This window comes from Myxine glutinosa, chromosome 2 (genome assembly GCF_964187855.1).
Source record: "Myxine glutinosa chromosome 2, kmMyxGlut1.1, whole genome shotgun sequence".
Taxonomy (NCBI): domain Eukaryota; kingdom Metazoa; phylum Chordata; class Myxini; order Myxiniformes; family Myxinidae; genus Myxine; species Myxine glutinosa.
Window position 1 is genome coordinate 117,771,582 of NC_136262.1, and position 22,252 is coordinate 117,793,833.

The 22,252-nt window shown below is 49.0% G+C and overlaps 1 protein-coding gene across 4 annotated transcripts in view; it reads right to left on the minus strand.

Annotated features, from left to right (window-relative positions):
- ATP13A2 (ATPase cation transporting 13A2) overlaps positions 1–22,252 on the minus strand; it is a 249,877-nt gene that overhangs the window by 176,967 nt on the left and 50,658 nt on the right. For 3 of the 4 annotated variants that reach the window (XM_068107317.2, XM_068107318.2, XM_068107316.2), the window contains exons 5-7: positions 9,084–9,189; positions 8,083–8,162; positions 7,834–7,911 (exon numbers count right to left, since the gene is read on the minus strand). In XM_068107317.2, the coding sequence (XP_067963418.2) occupies positions 7,834–7,911; positions 8,083–8,162; positions 9,084–9,189 (264 nt within the window). Of the gene's footprint in view, positions 1–7,833; positions 7,912–8,082; positions 8,163–9,083; positions 9,190–16,556; positions 17,562–22,252 lie in introns of those variants that run through there. The other variant, XM_078771508.1, reaches the window with a different exon arrangement.

Here is a 22,252-nt window from a genome sequence, read left to right on the forward strand (position 1 = left end):
AAGTGGAAAAACTGACAGCAGAGGCAAAAAGGGACAATAAAAAAGCGATGGTGGACATTAGGCACGGGTTGAGCGGGAAGGTCGCGGTGGTGTGCGACGAGGTGAAGCAATGCGAGGAACGAGTGGAGAGCGAGCTTGAGCAAAGGGTAGCCAAGTTGACCAGGGCTATAAGGGACGAGACGCGGGGTGTAGAAGAACCGACGGTCGCCAAATTGAAAAAAGAAATTTTATCGGCACCGGCGGTCATCGAAGAAATAAGTCAAATTGAAGAAATGATTGGGGTCGAAGAGACGGGAGAGATAGGAAATAAATCACGGGAGAAAGTAATGGAATGCGCACAAAGTTTGTATTTGCACCGTGATGTCGGGCTTGCTAACTCAATGGAAAGTTTGCAGGTGCTGGCGGAAAAAGAGGTCCCCAAGGTGAGTAGAATTAATGGCGCGAATGTGTTTGGCGCGAATGGGTTTTTGGCACGCTTGGGGCAGAGACGAAACCCGGGCGGTCGTGGAAGGTCCATTGTGCGGTGTACGAGGTTGACTGGTGCGCGTGTGAGACAAAAGTGTGCAACGGAGCGCGAGTGTGCACGAGAAGAGCGCGTGGAGAAAAAGTGTGCGATGATTGGGTGTGTACCAGGAGAGTGCACACCCATGGGTGTTATGGAGTATGTAACGAGAGAGTGTGCACGAGAAGAGTGCGTGGAGAAAAAGTGTGCGATGATTGGGTGTGTACCAGGAGAATGCACACCCGTGGGTGTTACGGAGTATGTAACGAGAGAGTGTGCATGAGAAGAGTGCGTGGAGAAAAAGTGTGCGATGATTGGGTGTGTAACAGGAGAGTGCACACCCATGGGTGTTACAGACTGTGTGCGGGAAGAGTGTGTAACGGAGTTTGTGAAAGGTGTAAGTGCACCTAGGTGTGCAGGTGCAAGTACGGTGTGCGAGGGAGAATGCACACCAGAGGATGTGGAAGGAGAGTGTGTAACAGAATGTATGGGAGGCGCAGGGACGCCTGGGTGTGCGAGTGCAGAGTGGGTCACGAGTGGTGAGAACGCGGCTCAAGCATCGACACTGACCGGGGTAGCGATTAGCGCGACGGATAGCCGACGCGAGCCATCGGTGAGTTGTGTGCAGCAGGGACTGGCCGGGATCAGTGGTGCGGCAGTTTCACAAGGACCTCCGTGCACGACCCGTGCCGGCCACCAACCATACACCAACCCTGTATGGTTGGTGCCACGCTGTGGCGGCAAAGACAATCGGCGAGGTTCAAGGGGAGGGAGGAGAGTTTGGAGCCGCGCACTTTGGCGGGTGCGGTGCTCCGACCGTGGGCGGTTGGGCCATCGTGCGTGGGACCGCGAGGCCCCGCGCAGAGATGGGGCCCTGAACCTCGGCCCATGCATGCCTCCTCCCCTGGATCGAAAATGCCGAACGGACCCAACATACAGGAGACCAACCAACCACATGGATCGCTCGGCCTTTCAAAGCCGAGCTGTGACGACGTATTCCCACACGGAGAGGCTCAAGTGTAGCGGACGTATGAGAATAGTGTACCCTATGTGGGGGAATGGTAGATTAACCATTCCTCACACGGCCAGGGCCCATGAGCATTAGATTAGGGGGGTGGCAGTGACAGGCACATGGGGGGCCAACGATGGTTACCTCCATGGGGCACCGAAGCTAGCCGAGGGAGGGCTAGGATAATGTTAGGGATTTAGCAGACAGTAGAAGACATGAGGGTTAAGTAGTGACACTGAACTATAGTGAGGACTTAGGTAGTTTAGATGGTTGTTAATGACGAAGGGAGTGCTTAGTTTAACGGGACGATGGGGAAGCACGAGTATTAGGGGAAAGGCAGATAGATAGATAGGTGATGCTGTGTGTGTGTGGAGAACAAAAGGAATTGTGTTCGAAGTGTATGGAAAGAGGTGTGTGAGCACAAAAGGTGTGCAAGATATTTGGTGTGCGACATAAATGGTGTGTGAAAGTAAAAGTGAGAATAAATGGTGTGGAATACTTGGTGTGGGAATAAAAGGTGTGGAATGCATGGTGCGAAGAAGTGAATGGGGGGAGATGGAACCCATTCACGGACGCCCGGGGTGGGTAGTGTAAAGCCAGGTAGAGGGCTTAGGTAAATTGTTTGGATATTGACACCTGTGGTGCGGGTAGTGGCAAAGTAGTGCTTTGGAGGGTGCGTGAGACTGTGGAATGGCTGGGCGTGTGGTTTAATTGGTGTGTATGGTTATTGGGGCACTCTGCCACTGGTAGTTTGTCGGCCAGGTGAGGCCGCAGGTAGGCTCTGGGAGCCAGTTAGGGTAGTTGTGAGTTGTCGAATGGGGCCCAAGGATCCAAAGGAAGGACCCGGGTTGCCCAATGCCAAGGTGAGCATCAGGGGGTAAAGTGCCAGAAGGGGCCTTCCCCAGTTTAGGTAGTCGCAGGAGCATGTAAGCTCGGGTGGCGACTTCAGTGGTGGAGGTGCGCAGGTAGGTAGACCTGCTAGTCGAGCCACACGACCCAGCCCCGAAATTGTGCAAGGGCACAGAGAGAAAATTTGAGGGAGTGAGACCCAAATTCGGATGGCATCACAGAGTGGACAATGGGAATTCGGTTTTTAGAACCACATCGTTTAAAGAGGCCGATTGGCAGGGTACAACCCCGGGTAGGCTAAATGAGTAAATGTGAGTAGTGTAGTTAGGAGATGAGAAATCCCTTCGCGCCATCCAGAGCCAATCACCGAGGAGGACGAAGCTCCACACCAGGACCAAGTAAACTGTTTGAGTGTAAGACGCATCATGACGTAATGAGACATTGTGGTTGTTCCATTCCTTCCTTCCTGGGAGGGATTGGGAGACGAATTTGAATTAGAGGGGGATATGGGAGGCAAGAAGTAGAGACGAATTTGTAAATACCAGGAAGGGCCAGGGTAATGTAAGCTGACGTTGGGGGGTACGGACGGTTATGGACGAGCCTGCTCTGCTCGCTCTTCCGCGCCCCTTGTGCTGCATTACTTTGTGTTGCTGTGTACCTTTGTGCCCTTTCCGCTTTGCTGGTCGTGCTTTGTCTCTCCCCCCACCCCAGGACCGTTTTGGAGGTGGAACTGTGCAGCACCATCGACCCATGCAGCATCCCTGCTGCACCCTTGTTACATCTGTGCAGCCTAACTGTGCAGCACTTTGCTGCCATATCCGTTTGTTTAACTTTGCTGCACCTGTGCAGCACTTTGCTGCCACAAAGACTTTGCTGCACAACACAAACTATGGACCACAGGTATTGTGGCCTTACACCTCTGCTGTGCAGCATCTTGCTGCAGCATCACCTTGCATCTTCGGACCACTTGTTTTGAGTGGCACCAATGTCACGCAGTCGGACCACATAGGGTTGGCCCTGCCTGGTAGAGAAATAAAATGAACACATTTGTTGTGCATTTTTTTGATTATGGTGTGCTAGGGACGAGAAGACTTGTAAGTTTAGTTAGCCCTGATGAGCGGGAATGGCCTGTATGCCGGTCCGGGGGCTAGCCGGTTTGATATATGCACACAGAAGAAGCAAGAAGCAAGATGCAAGAAGCAAGCAGCAAGTGTTATGAATTTATGAGTGGGTTTTGTGTTTTTGCTGTGCTTTCTCTCCCCTCCAATCTTCTTTCCAAAAAGGACAGGTCCTGGGTCATAGAACTGTAAATAAGAGTAAGTTTTTTGTGCTTGTAAATATAAGATGCTGCCCACCAGCTATATGTTTAGTTTGACAAATTCCGGATTCGGTTAATTGTGGGTGTGATTCTGTTAGATTAGCTACTCAACGCAATGGGGGGGGGACATATTTAGTGTTTTAAAACTGTCGCACCAACGGGTTAGAGTAAATGTTTTGGGGAACCACATCTATATGTCACATGTAAAAGTCAAAGTTAATTTTCCAGATCATTCTCAAAACTGGTCGTTCCATTTTTGTTGGGTTCGACTCGGGGATGAGTCTGACAAGGGAGAGGGGTAGTGTTGCGGTTTTGAGTTTTGCACAACAAAAGTTAAATTTCCCCCTCATAGTTAGTCACACTACAACATGTAGCCTCGCGATAGTTCAGTTATTTCTTAGTATTTGTGAGCAGAGTCCTTTTCCTGTGTTAGTTTTGCGTTGAGTAGAATAATGAGAGTTAGGTCCTTTTCATTGCTTTCATTGCCTTATGCCGCCTCCATTGCCATATGCCACTTCATGCCTCTTTGTGCTGCCTTTGGCGTTTTGGCGCGAATTAACACGAGGCAGGCCTGGCAAATCGAGCAGGGACCGAATGAGGGCAGCAGAGAAGCTGACGGTAAGCGTGAGTCGCCAATCAGGGCTCAAAGGGAGTGGCTGCGGCAATGCGTCACAGGGCATGGTTGGAACGTTCGAGAGGGCTCAGGGCGTGGCAATAAAACCCGTTGCGCAAAGCCCCCACGAGCAGTTCGGTCAGTTTGGAGCTTGACAGCAGTTCGGTGAGAGAGGAGTCCTTCTGTGGAGAGGTGAGCTTGCAGTTCTGCGAAGGGAGGCGCTTGACTGAGTATTGATGAGAGTTTCGAGTTCGGAGAAAAGATGCGCATGAACTAAGTATAAGCGCTCGTACCAAAGTGGATGCTCGGTTGAGCTTGAGGCCGAGCCTCCATTGGGTTACGCGAGTGATAGCGCGCCAGTAACTCAACGCGCTGTGGAAAGCCGCTGAGAGATGCATACATTCCCTCCCGCCTTCCTGCCTCATCTGCCCCTTAGTTCGAGGGACGTGCTACGAGGATCCTTTCCACCACCTGCTTGCCTTCATCGCGGGATGTGCTGTGACCGTGGAGAGCCACGCCGGGCGACGCCGCCGTTCCTGGACGACCAAGGCAGCGCGTGAACATCAGCCTGCCTGCATTCCCCTTTGTGAGTGTGATCGGGCCCATGTCTGCGGTTAAGCATAAGACTGTATAAGGCTGCTCTGTGTCTCTGTCTTCTCCCGAATTGTACATATAAGTGTAAATAATAATTAAACCTGTTATTTCTTTATTCGACCGTTTCGTCCCTTCCATCATTGAATAAGCGTGGTACGAATAGAACCGCTCGAATTGGGTTCCAATACAAACGGTAACTGCACAGACCACGTGGTACGCAATCTCCTCGGTTTGCCCAAATTACACGTGGCTCGTGCGAGGCTTGGTTCCCCGCTTCCGTGGCGGCGCAGATATTTAGGTACGTGTGAGACTTGTCCCGAAACACTACCTTGTGTTTGCCTGGAAGGGGCATTTCAGGTCTCGGTTACGCCAGCACAGAAAGAACAAGGGGCTTAATCTCCCCTTGGTAAGGGTAGGAAGGGCGGCGGAAAACCGTAACAATATATATATATACAGTCACGTGAAAAAGTAAGTACACCCCATGTAAATTGTAACGTTTAGGCTTTTTCAACATATTTCAACATACAGCTATTTGATCTTCATTTCAAGAATATTGATAGATAAAGGTGATATAATATAACAAATATCATGAAACATTTACATTTTGTAGTCCATTGTAAAATTTAAATAAACATAAATGCAAATTTCGCATGTAGAAAAAGTAAGTACACCCCTACATTTTTCACTACTTCAAATACCAAAAATTCGAATCAGGTGCACCAGCTCAGGTGCAAATGATTAGAACATCGTTGGAGAGGATCTTGGAGGAACCTGCCTTATATAAACCTCAGACATTTAGTTTGGTTTGCTCTTTGTTGTTGAAGTGTGCGGCGTCACCATGCCTGGATCAAAAGAGCTCTCTGAGGCCTTCAGAAAGAAGGTTATAGATGCATACAAGTCTGGGAAGGGATTTAAAAAGATCTCCAAACAATTTGAAATCAATCATTCGACTGTCTGGAAGATCATCTACAAGTGGAGAAGGTTCCAAACAACTGCCAACTTGTTCAGGCCAGGCCGCCCCAGCAAGTTCAGCCCGAGGGCAGACCACAAGATGCTGAAATAAGTCTCTAAGAACCCCAGAATGTCATCAGGGGACCTACAGGTACCTCTTGCCACTGTTGATGTCAAAGTGCACGAGTCTACCACGAGAAAGAGGCTGCACAAATTTGATCTAAATGGGAGGTATGCCAGGAGGAAACCTTTGCTGTCCAGAAAGAACATCAGGGCAAGACTAATGTTTGCCAATGAACACCTAGGCAAAGACCAGCACTTCTGGAACAATGTGCTCTGGACAGATGAGTCATAGGTAGAGCTATTTGGTCACAGTACCAGAAGACATGTTTGGCGAAAACCAAAGGCAGCATTTGACCACAAGAACCTGATACCAACTGTAAAGCATAGTGGTGGAAATATTATGGTTTGGGGCAGCTTTGCTGCATCAGGGCCTGGGCAGCTCACCATCATAAAATCCACTATGAATTCTTCATTGTACCAGAGGGTGCTTGAGGATAATGTGAGGCCATCTGTCGGAGAGTTGAAGCTCAACCTAAGGTGGACCTTGCAACATGACAATGACCCTAAAAATACTAGTAAATCCACCAAGGAATGGCTGAAAAGAAAGAAATGGATGGTGCTGGAATGGCCAAGTCAAAGCCCGGATCTAAATCCCATCGAGATGTTGTGGGGGGATTTGAAACGAGCTGTGCATACAAGAAACCCCTCAAACATCGCACAGCTGAAAGAATTCTGCATGGAGGAGTGCGCAAAAATTTTGTCCCAGTCGATGTCAGAGACTGGTAGAGTGGGAGACAGTTATATGAAATGCCTACTTGAGGTTGTTTCTGCCAAAGGGGGCAATACCACCTATTAGAGCCAAGGGTGTACTTACTTTTTCCACATGCGAAATTTGCATTTATGTTTATTTAAATTATACAATGGACTACAAAATGTGAATGTTTCATGATATTTGTTATATTATATCACCTTTATCTACCAATATTGGTGAAATGAAGATCAAATAGCTGTATGTTGAAATATGTTGAAAAAGTCAAAACTTTACATGGGGTGTACTTACTTTTTCACGTGTCTGTATATATACACTACTCACAATAAGTTAGGGATATTGTGGGAGTGAGTTAATTTTTTTATAGGGGTTGGGGTTAGGGTATTTAAATCAAGAATGCTGTGTTTTTTCCACTCATTAATAACCATATAATTGCGACCAACAACTTTTTTCAACATAATTAATACACAAAATCAACCACACCGAAGAATCTGCCAATATCCCTAACTTATTGAGTAGTGTATATAAATATAATATAACCGAAAAACACGGCCAGTAAAGCCGTCTGTCCGTTTAGCCATGTAAGTATATGTCTATTAATTACGACTGTTTGAGTGTCAGTTGCATCGTGTCTATTAATTATGTACGTGTATTAATTATGTGCTATTGGAAGATACCTTTCGACCCTTTAGACTGCTGAGACCACTTTGACCTTTGAGGACCCCAAGACCTTTACAACCACAAAGACCTCTAAGACCATGAATACCCAAAAGACCCTTGTATATCCCAGAGACCCAGGGTACCCAAAAGACCTGGAAGATCCTTAAAGACACCAAAAACCCCAAAATACCTAAAATACCATGAAGATTCAAAAGACATAGAGGATACAAAAGACTCTTAAAGATCCTTTAGAACTTTTATACCCAAAATACCTGAAAGACCGTGAGTAATTTCCATGGGTCCCTGCCATTATGCTGTCAAAGGCCATTCCTGGCAAACTCCATTAATATTCCACACCACAATATTCCACACCACAATATTCCACACCACAATGGGATGAATTCCCTTACCAGGTGGAATCAGGTTATCTGAAAGTATCCAGTGAAGTGATTATACAAGGACTGCACCGGAAATCAAAATGAAATGAAGGATTGTATTCACAGACCTTTCGTCACGCTCGAGCTGGTTTAAACCACCGACCATGAGATGCAGGTCTGAACATGTCCACCTGTCAGACAGGCCACTGTGAAAGTGGTTGGGGCAGTTGTGGGAGGCGGGGGAAGAGCAGGAATCACATATAGGACAAGAACATTAGTCTCGATTCCAATATGTGGTGATACCTGTGACGTTTCACCATTTTGAAAATGAAATTAAGTGACGTCATCATGTTTGTGATCCTTTCAGACATAATTACCATAGTGGCAAATAGGCCTCCTGGCTTCGGCTCCAGACGTAGCGCCTGTGGTGCGAGTCAAAATATCGGAATGAATCCACCTGGAGGCACACAGCACCATCCATCAGCACCTTCATTAGAAACTCAGCACCATCCATCGGCACCTTCATTACAAACACAGCACCATATGTCATCACCTTAATAATAAACACACAGCACCATCTATCAGCACCTTCATTACAAACAGCACCATATGTCATCACCTTAATAATAAACACAGCACCATCTATCAGCACCTTCATTACAAACAGCACCATATGTCATCACCTTAATAATAAACACAGCACCATCTATCAGCACCTTCATTACAAACACAGCACCATCTATCATCACCTTAATAATAAACACACAGCACCATCTATCATCACCTTAATTATAAACACACAGCACCATCTATCATCACCTTAATAATAAACACACAGCACCATCTATCATCACCTTAATAATAAACACACAGCACCATCTATCATCACCTTAATAATAAACACACAGCACCATCTATCATCACCTTAATAATAAACACACAGCACCATCTATCATCACCTTAATAATAAACACACAGCACCATCTATCATCACCTTAATAATAAACACACGGCACCATCTATCATCACCTTAATAATAAACACACAGCACCATCTATCATCACCTTAATTATAAACACACAGCACCATCTATCATCACCTTAATAATAAACACACAGCACCATCTATCATCACCTTAATAATAAACACACAGCACCATCTATCATCACCTTAATAATAAACACACAGCACCATCTATCATCACCTTAATAATAAACACACAGCACCCTCTATCAGCACCTTAATAATAAACACACAGCACCCTCTATCAGCACCTTAATAATAAGTGTCCATTTAGGCTTTGGACGTCCAGGTTTCTTCAGTTTGTGACTTACAAAGAGAGAAGACAATTAGCAAACAGCCTCGAATTGGAAATTACCGATTCATCATTTGAAGAAAGCATTGTCCATTCAGAATGCTCCACTTCTTCGCCCTCCTCTAGAATGAGGTCGTTAAACTCATGATCTCCAAACACCTGTCGAAGGCTGAGGAAGCACATAACCACACAATGTTCCACAGCATCTGTAAAAGCAAACTAAACCACCCTACACACACACACACATATATATATATATATATTGTTGCAGATATGGGATTTGGCCTCCATCCATATCCGCTTGTAAATATTCCCCTATTTCCCCAATACTTCCCAACTATCCCCAATCCCCCATTCCCTAGTCCCATTTTCTGTAAACAACACTCTGTAGCCCCGACCTTCCCCTATTTCCCCCCTTAAATGTCGCATCCAGGTCCACCGCATCTCACGTAGACAACTATAGGACATCTTGCTAGTTATTCTTAGTCTATGTCAGTTAAGGACTCGTTTCCATTAATTCTGACTCTTCGTTGCACCAGAATGTGATTGTATGGCACCGTTAGAAAGTTTAGGACCTCCCAATACCTCCCCGCAGCTCTTCCTCATGGTACAACAACAACAACAACAACAACAGCGGCGGCGGCGCGGGGAGTGTGCGTCCTCACTCCGGCTTGGTTAGCCGCCATTGAACATGTGCTCCGACGGGGTTACCACGCAGGGGCTCGCTGTCAGCTCCTCGTCAAGGGCGGAGCCCGGTAACCCCCCGCACCCAATAGAAGCGGCGGACCGATTCCATCTGGGGCGGGGCCAACGAGCCGAGGGCGTGTCACTCCCCGCTGAGCATGCGCAGGAAGAGGGAGGTGACGTCAGATGTGCCCTCAGCTTGGAGAGAGAAGACGCCACCTCCGAGCGCTGAAATACCTCCCCGCATCTCTGGACCGGACCGTGTTGATTCTGCCCCTGAGCCAAGGTGCACCTTGTGCTATCGACTGCCTGTCCTTCCTTGCCATCAATCCCCGTGTAAGTCAGTCTTGTCCCGTTTGTCTGTGGTCTGTCGGGGATAGATAAGACTGTGTTTAAGTGCCCATCTTTTCTGTGCTTTACCTCTTACCGTGTAATCTACCCCTTTTCTGCATCACCAATTATATCCTCCTCCGGAGGTCTTGAGAACTGTACCCCTTGTGTCGTTTCATTTAACCCAGCCGTTGTGTCCTTTCCATCATTGATTTAGCATAGCGCGATTTGGCCAACGTTCGAGTGGAATCGGGCGGGATCGGGTTCTAATCGGGGAGTAACTGTTCGGACGCGGTAATACCAAACCGCTCGGTAAACTAACATCTAAAACCGCGTCTGTAACAATTGGTTGTCAGGAGTTGGATTCGGACCTGGGACTAAATTTGTTAGGCCCAAAATTTTGGAACACCAATTGTGTTATTAAGTAACAATTGGTGTCGAGGAGTGAGATCGGACCCGAAGCGCGCTTCACGCGCTCGAAATTATTAACGGCGAAATTTGATTTTGTTTTACAAAAATAAAAACCCGAATTTTGAAAGTCGCGCTATGGCGGATCAAGACGGCTGGGTTCCGGTAGAGGAGAGTGAGGCAGGGTCGATCCAGGACCAAATTGAGGGACATGAGGGACATGAGGAGAGCGAAGCAGTGAGGACGGCAGACGCACAAAATGGCGTCCTCGCGCACGAGGTTGCGGGCGCGCAAAATGGTGCCTCGCACATTGCTACGGCGGCCGCACCCGCTGCACAAGTGGGAGGGATGGCCCAAATGCAGGTCCTCATGGAGCAATTTATGGTACAAATGCAGGCGTCCCTCAACCTGCAGAGTGAGCAAATGAGGGCTCAGAGTGAGCAAATGGGGGTAATGGGGAACCGGATGGATGCTCAGGGTGAGCGATTGGAGGGCCATATGGGGGTAATGGGGAACCGGATGGAGGCTCAGAGTGAGCAAATGGGGGTAATGAGGGACGAAGCGAGGGGTACCGGTGAGGGGTTAGACAATGGGATAAAAGAGGTAAAGAATGGGTTAACGGGGGTAGAAAACAGAATGGCCGCTCAAGAGAATCAAATGGAAGGGATGCAAAAGGGGTTAGAGGGGTTAGAAAACAGTATGGAAGGCAAATTGAGGGACATGAGGGACCAAGCGGAAAGGGAAGTTAAAAAAATGGGGCAGCAGATAGAGGGGGTCAGAATGGGGGTAGAAACTAAATTGGATGCTCACAGGGAGGAAATGGAGCAGATGAGGGTGGCATCTGGGCAGGAGATGCAAGTGATGGGAGAAGAGATCAGAAGAGGCGAGAGTGAATCGGTCGTAGCGCGTGTGCGAGGGAGCACATGGAAGCGCGTAGTGAGGAGTGTTACGGAGGGTGTAAAGGGAGAATGCACGCCTGTGGTGAGTGTTACAGAGGGTGTAACGGGAGAGTGTGTGCGAGAAAGATGTGTGACGGACAGGTGCATGGGGAAAGAGTGCGCTGTCAAAAGTAAGGAAGAGTGTACACCTGTGGTGAGTGTTACAGAGGGTGTAACGGGAGAGTGTGCGCGAGAAAGGTGTGTAACGGACGGGTGCATGAGGAAAGAGTGCGCTGTCAAGAGTGGAGGTGAGAGTAGTAAGAGTGACACGGAGCGTGAGTTGGTTGTGACAGGTGAGAAAGGAAGCACACCTGGAATGGTAGAGCGTGTGTGGGAATGCACGCTGGAATTGGTAGTGAGGCACGTGGTTGGGTGTGCGAGTGAAAGCACACCTGTGATTGTCACAGAGGAGGTGACCGAGGAGGGGGCGCGAAGAGGTGTGTTGGTGAGGTGTGCGACCAACGAATGTGTGCCAAAGTGTTCGGTGGTCAGGTGTGTGACCAAGGCTGGGAGTGGAATGAGTGTACCGAGGTGTGTAAGAGAAGGTACGACGAGGAGCATGGGAACGGCTGGATGTGTGAGCAAGGAACGGGCTGCGGGGTGTAAGCATGCAGGTGAAGCATCGACGGTAACCGGGTTAGAGGTTAGAACGACTTATAGCCGACTCGGGCCCTCGGTGCGCGTCGGGCAGCTTCGCGTGCCGCGAGGACCAGCGGGGATCCGAACCACGGCGGGTTCGAAAGGACCGCCGTACGCGATCCACGCTGGGCCTCGCTTTGAACGGCCGCGTCCGTGCTCCACTAGGCGGAGCTGGCAGCCCGATAGGAAGGGTCGTCATGGCGACCACTTTTTGTTGAGGCATTCCGGCAGGTCGAGATCGGGCCATGGGATGGCTCCGTGCCGAGAGGGTGCGTGGGACCTCGGCCCGGGTAAACCTCCTTCCCTGCACCGAATGCGGGACGTATCCAGCCGCTGGCACCAAACAACCCGCGTTCATGGCTTGGCTGTACGAAGCCGAGCTTTAGGAGTGAATTGGCGCACCGAGAGGCATTAGTAAGTAGACTGTAATGACGAGGATAGTGTTTTGGCCCCGAAATGAGAAAAACAAAATTTGATGATTGGCAAAGGATTGGCAGTAATGATTGGCAGATGATGGGTAGTGATTGGCAAATTTTTGATTTGTTGAAATTGGATGTGCAAAATTGGTAGTGGGAGATGCCCGATGTGGTGGGATGGCAACTCTGTCATCCCTCACAAAGTGGGGCAAATGCGCTATAGCTTATGGGGTGTATGGCAGTGAAAACTAGCCCGGGTGGGTTAGGATATGGTGTGTAGGGATCTAGCGAAGATGACATTAGGTAACGTTAAGATTAGTTAGTGACTGATACCTGTAGTGGGGACGCAGGTAGTTTAGTGTGGATGATAATGACGAGGGAGCGCAATAGTTTAAAGGGACGACTGGGAAGCGCAAGTTTCAGAGGGGAGTAGTTAGATGAGATGATGCTGTGTGAGAACTGGACAGGTGTGCGGAGCAGTGTGGAGCAGTGTATGAGTAGTGAGTGTTGTGGATCAGCGCGAATGCGCTTGGGGAGAGAAGGGTGCAGGCGGCACCAAGTATGAGTGCACAGGTGTGCAAGTACAGGTAGGTGTGTGGAATACATGGAGTATTGGAATGAGTGGTGTGGAGAGAGTTGGAGTAAGTGGTACGGAGTGGTGTGCATGGTGCGAAGGTGTGGATGGGGGAAGAGTGGACCCCTTTCACGAGTACCCGGGGCGGGTAGTGTAAGTGTTAGGTAGAGGGTATAGGTAAATTGTGGTTGGATATTGGCATTTGTGGTGCGGTTGCAGAATGGTATTGTGGATGGGTGCATTAGTGTTGTGGAAATGGCTGGGCGTGTAGCCTGTTAGTGTGTGTAGTTGGTTTGGGCACTCCACCACTGTGAGGATGTCGGCCAGGTGAGGCCGCAGGTGGGCTCTGGGAGCCGTTAGTGTCAGTGGGTGCCTGAGGATCCCGGGTGTGGATCGGGCAGCCCGTGCCAGAGAGGGCACTGAGGGGGTGAGAGTGCGAGAGGGCCTTCCCCAGTTAGCTAGGTTAGGGTGAGGAGCAGGTAAGCTCGGGTGGCAACTACAGTGGTGGAGGTGTGCAGGTGGGTAGACCTGCTGGGAGAGCTACACGTCACAGCCCAGAAATTGTGCAAGGGCACCGGGAGATGAATCGGGGGAGTGGGACCCCAAATTGAGAGGCACCACAGTTTGGTCAATGGGAATTGGTTTTTAGAACCCATAGTGTAAGTGGGCCAATGGTTTGGCAGGAGAAAGACCCCGGGTAATGTAAAGTTGTTAAAGTCATTTTGGAAATAGTTAGGATTGATGAACCTGTCGCACCATACGCAGCCACTTACCTGAGGTGATGCTGATGACTCCACACCTGTGTTTTCTTTGGTTTGTGTTGCAGGAAAGGAGAATTGCTGTTTGGATTTGTGAGACGCATCACGACGTGGATGAGACAATGGGGTGATTCCATCTCTCCCTCCTTAGGAGGGACTGATGATGAATTGGTGATGGCAAATTTTGATGAGAGTTGGAAATGGCAAATTTGATTGGTTAGGAGGGAGAGAAGACGAATTTGGTTTATGGGAGGAACGGGGAAGACAGTAGGGACGTTTGTTGATGTGTAAAGTAGATGTTTATGGGTAGTGTTGTGTTTTGTGGATACAGTAAGGGGTAAGGGAGGGGCAATGTAGGTTACCTGGTGGGGGGGGGGGGGGTGTACGGTAGGAACGTACCTGTATCACCTGGTTCCCATGTGCCCCCAGTGTGCATTACCTTGTATTGCGTGCACTTTTGCGCCCTTACCACCTTACTCACTTGTCTTCTTTTTGTCTCCCACCTCCGAGGATCTGGCTTTGGGGCAGAGAGAGAGGAGAGAGAGGTGCTGGCTCTGCAGTTGTGGGCCTGTACTTTCACTGCTTGCTGCCTGGATCGATACACCATATGGACCGCAATTTTTGTGGCCGCCCACCATGGACCGCAGTCTTTTGCGGGCAAGCACCACCCGTTGATGGACCTCTGGGTCAACGTGGCACCTATGCCATACAGGTGAACCACTTATAGTTGGCCCCCTGACGGCCACAATTCAGAAATGGACGCGGTTGGCGCCTTTCTTTATTTTTTAAGGAAGCCAGAAGGCCAAGTACACCACATGAAGGCAAGACCAGCGGCAGAACATCGGCCGGCTGCGACACCACCGGTGATTATTGAACACTTTATTGGTGCACCGGATGGTGCTGACTGTGTGTATGGGGTGGTGCTTTTGGTGCTTGGATGGGGTGCTCTGCACATTATTAAAGGCCGTAGGGCCACAGGGCACTCGTGGGTTGGTGTATCGATGCTGGCATGCGTGCTCTCTCTATGCATAACATCTGCATGTGTTCCTCCAAAAACAGGTCCTGGATCGTAGTGTAAATATCAGTGTAGTCTTGTATAAATGATGCTCCCTACCGGCTGTATGTTTAGTTTGAGGATTCTTTCCGCGATTCGGTTATCCTGTGGGTGTGTTTCTGTGAGGAGAAGGGTGCAACGTCGCAGGGGGACATATTTACTCATTTGTGAACATCTGTAAAACTGTCGCACTCAGGGTTGAGTTAATAGTAGAGGGAACTACATCTGAATGCCACACTAACGTAGGTAAAAATTTATCGGGTCGGGACGCCCCGAGGTAGAGAAGGGTGCAATGTTGCGGATATGGGATTTGGCCTCCATCCATATCCGCTTGTAAATATTCCCCTATTTCCCCAATACTTCCCAACTATCCCCAATCCCCCATTCCCTAGTCCCATTTTCTGTAAACAACACTCTGTAGCCCCGACCTTCCCCTATTTCCCCCCTTAAATGTCGCATCCAGGTCCACCGCATCTCACGTAGACAACTATAGGACATCTTGCTAGTTATTCTTAGTCTATGTCAGTTAAGGACTCGTTTCCATTAATTCTGACTCTTCGTTGCACCAGAATGTGATTGTATGGCACCGTTAGAAAGTTTAGGACCTCCCAATACCTCCCCGCAGCTCTTCCTCATGGTACAACAACAACAACAACAACAACAACAGCGGCGGCGGCGCGGGGAGTGTGCGTCCTCACTCCGGCTTGGTTAGCCGCCATTGAACATGTGCTCCGACGGGGTTACCACGCAGGGGCTCGCTGTCAGCTCCTCGTCAAGGGCGGAGCCCGGTAACCCCCCGCACCCAATAGAAGCGGCGGACCGATTCCATCTGGGGCGGGGCCAACGAGCCGAGGGCGTGTCACTCCCCGCTGAGCATGCGCAGGAAGAGGGAGGTGACGTCAGATGCGCCCTCAGCTTGGAGAGAGAAGACGCCACCTCCGAGCGCTGAAATACCTCCCCGCATCTCTGGACCGGACCGTGTTGATTCTGCCCCTGAGCCAAGGTGCACCTTGTGCTATCGACTGCCTGTCCTTCCTTGCCATCAATCCCCGTGTAAGTCAGTCTTGTCCCGTTTGTCTGTGGTCTGTCGGGGATAGATAAGACTGTGTTTAAGTGCCCATCTTTTCTGTGCTTTACCTCTTACCGTGTAATCTACCCCTTTTCTGCATCACCAATTATATCCTCCTCCGGAGGTCTTGAGAACTGTACCCCTTGTGTCGTTTCATTTAACCCAGCCGTTGTGTCCTTTCCATCATTGATTTAGCATAGCGCGATTTGGCCAACGTTCGAGTGGAATCGGGCGGGATCGGGTTCTAATCGGGGAGTAACTGTTCGGACGCGGTAATACCAAACCGCTCGGTAAACTAACATCTAAAACCGCGTCTGTAACAATATATATATATATTGTTACAGATCGCGGTTTGATGTTATAGACCGAGCGGTTGGTGACCGCGACCTAACAAACTTACCCGATTCCACCCGAACTTTGGCCGTATCGCACCGTAGCTGCCCAATGAGGGGAAAAGACAAAAACGACAAATGCAAAGAGGAAAACGAAGGCAAAGAAAGGTTTGGAAATACTACTGAATTTATTGACTATTTACACACAAGCAAAAAGAAAGCAGTCACGTTTATTTACAGGCACATGAGACGCAGGTGACACAGTGAAAATGATTAGCTTACCTACAGACTTAATTTATTCCCAGGACAGAACAAACAAAAGACACTGACTCACGCGGGGAATTGCAGGAATGGCAGGAGGTGGATGGCTGGAGGTGAACGCTTGGTGGAGCCAACGCGGAGCTTGGCGGAGCTTTGGTGGAGCTTGGTGGAGCCAACGCGGAGCTTGGTGGAGCTGAACGCTTGGTGGAGCCAACGCGGAGCTTGGTGGAGCTGAACGCTTGGTGGAGCCAACGCGGAGCTTGGTGGAGCTGAACGCTTGGTGGAGCCAACGCGGAGCTTGGGGGATTGGTGTGACGGGTTCTCTCTCCTTCCTTAGTCCCACCCAGTCCAACAACTTCCTCTCTTGCTTAGTCCCACCCAGTTCAACAACTTCCTCTCTTGCTTCAGGACTCTTTCTCTCTCTTTCTTGGTCCCTCACTCTTTACCACCGACTCCTCACCAACGCAACCACTGACCCTTCTCAGGCAACCGACTCAGACCAACTCAGACCAACTCCTTGTGCATCCCTGACCAACTCCTGGCCTTTCTGTCTTCTGCTCTCCTCTGTAAAAACGCATCTCCTCTTGGACACGCCCTGCCTTGGGTTATATAGGCCCCCGCCCCTCAACCTTTTCGAACCTCCCTGATCGCTCTTCCTCCGCCCTCTCTAGCCAAACCCCTGGCTCATGGTTGGTCGAGTGGGGCTGGCTCACTCCTCCCCTCTATGACGAGGTGGAGACACGCCTTTCTTCCCCGACTCGAGCCTCGTGGTCAATGGCGGTTATTGGAGGGGAGGTAATATGGGCAATCGAGGCTCAGCAGTGACGAGAGGGGATGTAATATGGAAATGGAGGTTTCGGGGATGGGAAGGAAAGGGAGATTTTGGGGATGGGAAGGAAGGGGGATCTATTCTCTTTCACTGGTGCAATGGAGTATTTCAATTAATGGAAGACACAGCCTTACACTAATACACATAATAAGGATATAACTGTCAAAAAAAGATATATCGTGTCCTGCATGTATGTTTTATGGACTAACTACGGGAACGCCCTTTTGACCTTTATACAACCACAAACGGAGGGAGGGGTGATATTTTACAACAACCTTTTACAACAACATTTTACCACAACAATAAAATAAAAAAACATTCTCATATCCACAACAATATATATATATATATATATATATATATATATATATATATATATATGTGTGTGTGTGTGTGTGTGTGTGTGTGTGTGTGTGTGTGTAGGTGTGTAAGGTGATATATAAAGCAGTAAAGTATGTTTGTTTGTTTGTCCTCTTATAACTCGAGAACTACTCATCGCAGAGAAAAACCAAAGGCATATTCGGAATCAGTACGTCTCAGAGCAACTACAGCACACCTTTAATTTTTTTTTAAACTTCGGGTTTTAAAATTAGCGTATTAGCGCAGAAGCGCTAGCAGAAGAGGGAGGGAATCGAAGGGAGGGAGCGCAGCGCTCCCTCTAGCGCTTCGCAGCGCCAGCGCTTCTGTTAGCGTAATGGTGCACAGGCGGTTCTCACTCTTGCGCATACGCAAATGCGCTGTTCCGATGCTTCATGTTCCTGCAAAGACTTTGGCGCATGCGCAAATGACGACACATGGGCCACTGTATGTTCGTTTAATACGTACGCGCTTTGATGGGCGGGGCGTATGGCGTTCATGAAATGGTCGAATGCGGAAGTGCTTGAAGCCGTTGCGAGCGACTCGCACGATCTCGTCATGGTCCACAAGATTATCACAGAGACGTGCAGCTTCCAGCATTACGAGATATGATCGAGACCTAACTTTTGAGACCAGTCCCAGCCTTCTAGGCCCCGTGGTTGGTTCAGACGACCCCGACAAAAGACGTGTTAGATTTTATCGCGAGCCGATTCGAGCGCCGACGTGCCGGCGAACAAAACCAGTCATATCTTTTTAACGCGTGGTTCGATTTTTACAAAATAAACCTTTTCTTGAAGGGCTGAACCGTGCGCTCACAACGATACCGAGTTCGACCCTGGGAGAGCCGTTTTGCGCCGGCAAAGGCGCCTTGTTTTCCGTGATGACCATGTCGTGCTGCATAGATTACCATAAATTATAATATATTACCGGCGGCGCGTTCCGTGACGTCACGGCTCACTTAATTGCAATTATCTCTGGGATTCCTTGGCCGAATCGTACCAACTTCTATATATATAAAGCAGTAAAGTATGTTTGTTTGTCCTCTTATAACTCGAGAACTACCCATCGCAGAGAAAAACCAAAGGCATATTCGGAATCAGTACGTCTCAGAGCAACTACAGCACACCTTAAATTTTAAAAAACTTCGCGTTTTAAAATTATGACGTCATCAGCGTATTTCGTAACGTTAATTTTTCAACTTTGACGACAATGACTTCCGACTTCCGGGTTCGGAATGCGGGACCAATGCCATTTGGCAGGGAATAAAAAATAAATGCGACATTCAATTGACGACAATGACTTCCGACTTGACTCCCCCTCCCCCTTCCCCCTCCCCTACCCCTTTACCCTCCCCTACCCCTTCCCCCCTACCCCTACCCCCTCCCCCCTCCCCTCCCTCCCCTCCTCCCTCTCTTCTCCCCTCTTCTCCCCTCCCCCCCTCTTCTCCCCTCCCCACCTTCTCCTCCCCTCCCCTCCCTTCCCCCGCCCGGCAATGCCGGGTTTCTTCTGCTGGTATATGTATATGTGTGTGTGTGTGTATATATATATATATGTATATATATATATATATATATATATATATATGTGTGTGTCAGCCATGGGGTTTAAGCCCTATGATATGCTCCAGGTGGATCAGAACAATTGCAAAATATATATGATTGTGGCTTTACTGTGAGTGCTTTTCATGCGGCTGGATTTGGCAGCTAAAGGGCTTGTTGTTCACGGCTTGGGGAATCGGGCTTGGACATTACTTTAAACTTGTGCCAGATTGAGAAAGCCGACGTGCAGGGAAATCTGTTTGCAAGTTGTTTCCTTTACAAAGTGGATGATTCACCATGTAATCTCTGTTGCCTACAAGTTAAAGGGTATTGTTACTCTGGATCTCATAATATATCCTTTGATTCTATGTGCTCGGTCATTTGACCTACTGATTAATGCTTTGGTGCCATGTAAACATCGTTGCTCTTGAATAGGAAGGAACCCATAATATATCCTTTGATTTCATATACTCAATTATTTAACTCGCAGATTAATGCTTTAGTGCCAAGTAAACAACTATATTCCATGTGAGGATGCTCTCTGTAGCCTTGCCCAAGTTTGGTTTGTTTCTATGAAAGGCTGAGAAGGTCATAAACTGCTTATTCTCACATCTTTGAAGTCTGGGTTTGGCCCTCTGCAGGAAGGGACTAGGGTGGGGGTCTCTAGGGCCCATTATATTCCTTTGTCTCCAGCGGAGATTTTGTTTTGATTCCTTTACTATATAAGAAGTACTCATTTGCTTGATTCTTTGGTGAGTGTCTTGGAGGTGACCTGCCACGTGTCAGGCAGTTCATTTCTGAGCCTTGCTCCGCATGATGTGTTTGTAATCGAATTCATTAAACATTGCTGCTCTGATCCTTGTTCTTCTTTCCTTCCCTTGAGGTGAACCTCCACATAATTGGTGTCAGGAGTGGGATTCTTCCAGCGTGCAGGTTCGAGGTGGCTTCTCACTTCCCAGGTCGGGAGGGCAGGCCAGGCCGGCCGGCAACCATTGGGCTGAGGTAAGAAATTCCTTTTGCACACCTGAAATTGACAGGCCTCCTCCCTTCCTCTGGATGTGTGGACCTCTGTCGACTGTACTACCTGGCTTGTCTTCCGAACCACATTTAGTTTAACCAGAGCGGCAGTGGATTAACGAATTGATTATACAGGGCGCCCGAGATAAGGAGGGATACCCCTCAGGTAAGACCCCGGCGAAGATGATAGATAATAGGTGTTAAGAATACTCCGGCGCGAGTACTGTGTTAAGTGTTAAGATAATCGGGGGGCGACCCGATATTAGAACTACCAGGAGGGATTTAGCCCAAGGACGGTAGGAAGATGGGTAATAAGGTAGGGAAGGAGGGAGAACCTTTGAAAAACACTCCAGCATTTTATATGAAAAGAGAACATGGGTATGCTGCTTTGCAACCGGGCAAAGCATGGGCTGCGTTAACCAAGGGTCTGAGTACACCTTGGCCAGAGGAAGGGTCATTTGCACTAGACAAGTTGGAAGTGCTATATGGGGCTTTAGATGCCCTGGAGAAGAAGAAGAAGAAGAGTCTCCCACCAGATTCTTGGAGAGTCTATGGGTGGTGGAAGGTGGAGGCCTTGAAGAGACAGGCAGCCTCCAGACAAGCGAGTTTGTGAGGGGAGTTGGGAAAATACCAGGATGAGCGAAAACAGGGACGGAAAAAGCAGGATAAACAGATGAAGGCGCTTGCGGCGCAGACAAGCCAGAGGCTAATGGTAGCCCGGAGTAACTCCGGTGAGGAGGAACAGGATGAGGAAGATGAAATCCCTGTCTCCTATCCCCCCCCATGGTCCAGTCCCAGGATCTAAGGCACATACCCGACACCAGGGCGCTGTAGGGGAAACGAATGGGAGACCCTCCCGAACCCAGAAGACCCCACAACCCTCAGCCCCTCAGGTCGAGGACGATGGAGATAGTGGCACTGACACCCCGGGGTTCTCACCTCCGACAGGTCCAGTTTGGAAACTATACCCTTCACTAGTGGAATGCCAGGCACCGGGCGAACGTGCGATAGAGCCGAAGGGGGTGTTCCCCATGCGATGCGCGGGGATAGATCAAGCCGGTGCCATAGTAAGGGTATGGGTGCCTTGGAAGGAATCTGATTTAACGGCCATGCGAAAGAGGGTTCAGGATATGTTAATCGACCAACCCATGGATATAGTAACATTGCTTCGCAATTGGATTACACAGGATGCCCCGGATTGGAGAGACATTTGTCATTTGGGAGCATCCGTATTACTGAGGGTATGGGAAAGGGCCAAAACTCTTTCATTATGGCCAGTAGACGACCCCATAGCTCGGGTGCCACCCCTAGGAGGACCTGAGTGGGCCAACTTGAAAAATCTTCTCCTGACTAGCATTGGCCAGGCGCTAGCGCCACCTGGAGGACCAGATTGGGGAAAAATTGGGAACATAAAGCAAAAGTCAGGAGAATCCATCGGCGATTATCGAGAGAGAATAGAAAAAGCAATAGCTCGATGGGGCGGATTAGGGTTAATCCAAATCGGGGATCTACCCGCTCCTCTGGTGAACAATTTACTAGGACAAGATTTGCTGTGTCGATTAGGATGTAATATTGCGTGCACCGAAGAAGGCGTATACGTCGACGTAGGAGAATCGAACCGCGATTTGTTAATGATGGCATTACAGCGAGCCGGCACCACCGTGTATTGGTGGCGGCTGGAGGAGGGGGCTTTAGCAACATGGACCCATGTGATCGACACGGTTGGCGCAAAGACACAAGAAATTCGTGATTGGCTAGAGGTACACCACATAGCCACAAAACTAAAATACAACCCGCCGCACTGCACCGCATGTTACGACACGACTGGGAGCGATGATTACTATTTAGACATGGTTACGGAGGCGATAGGGGAAATCTCTGATCTCCAATTATCGCACATATGGATTGGCCGAGAGGGAATTGGAATTGCGGTAACCTTGTCGCCGCACCAGAGAACGAAGGCTAAGTATCCCGAGGGAATGGTAGCGCATGTTACCCTTAGCACCGCCAGAGGATGGCCACCTGAGA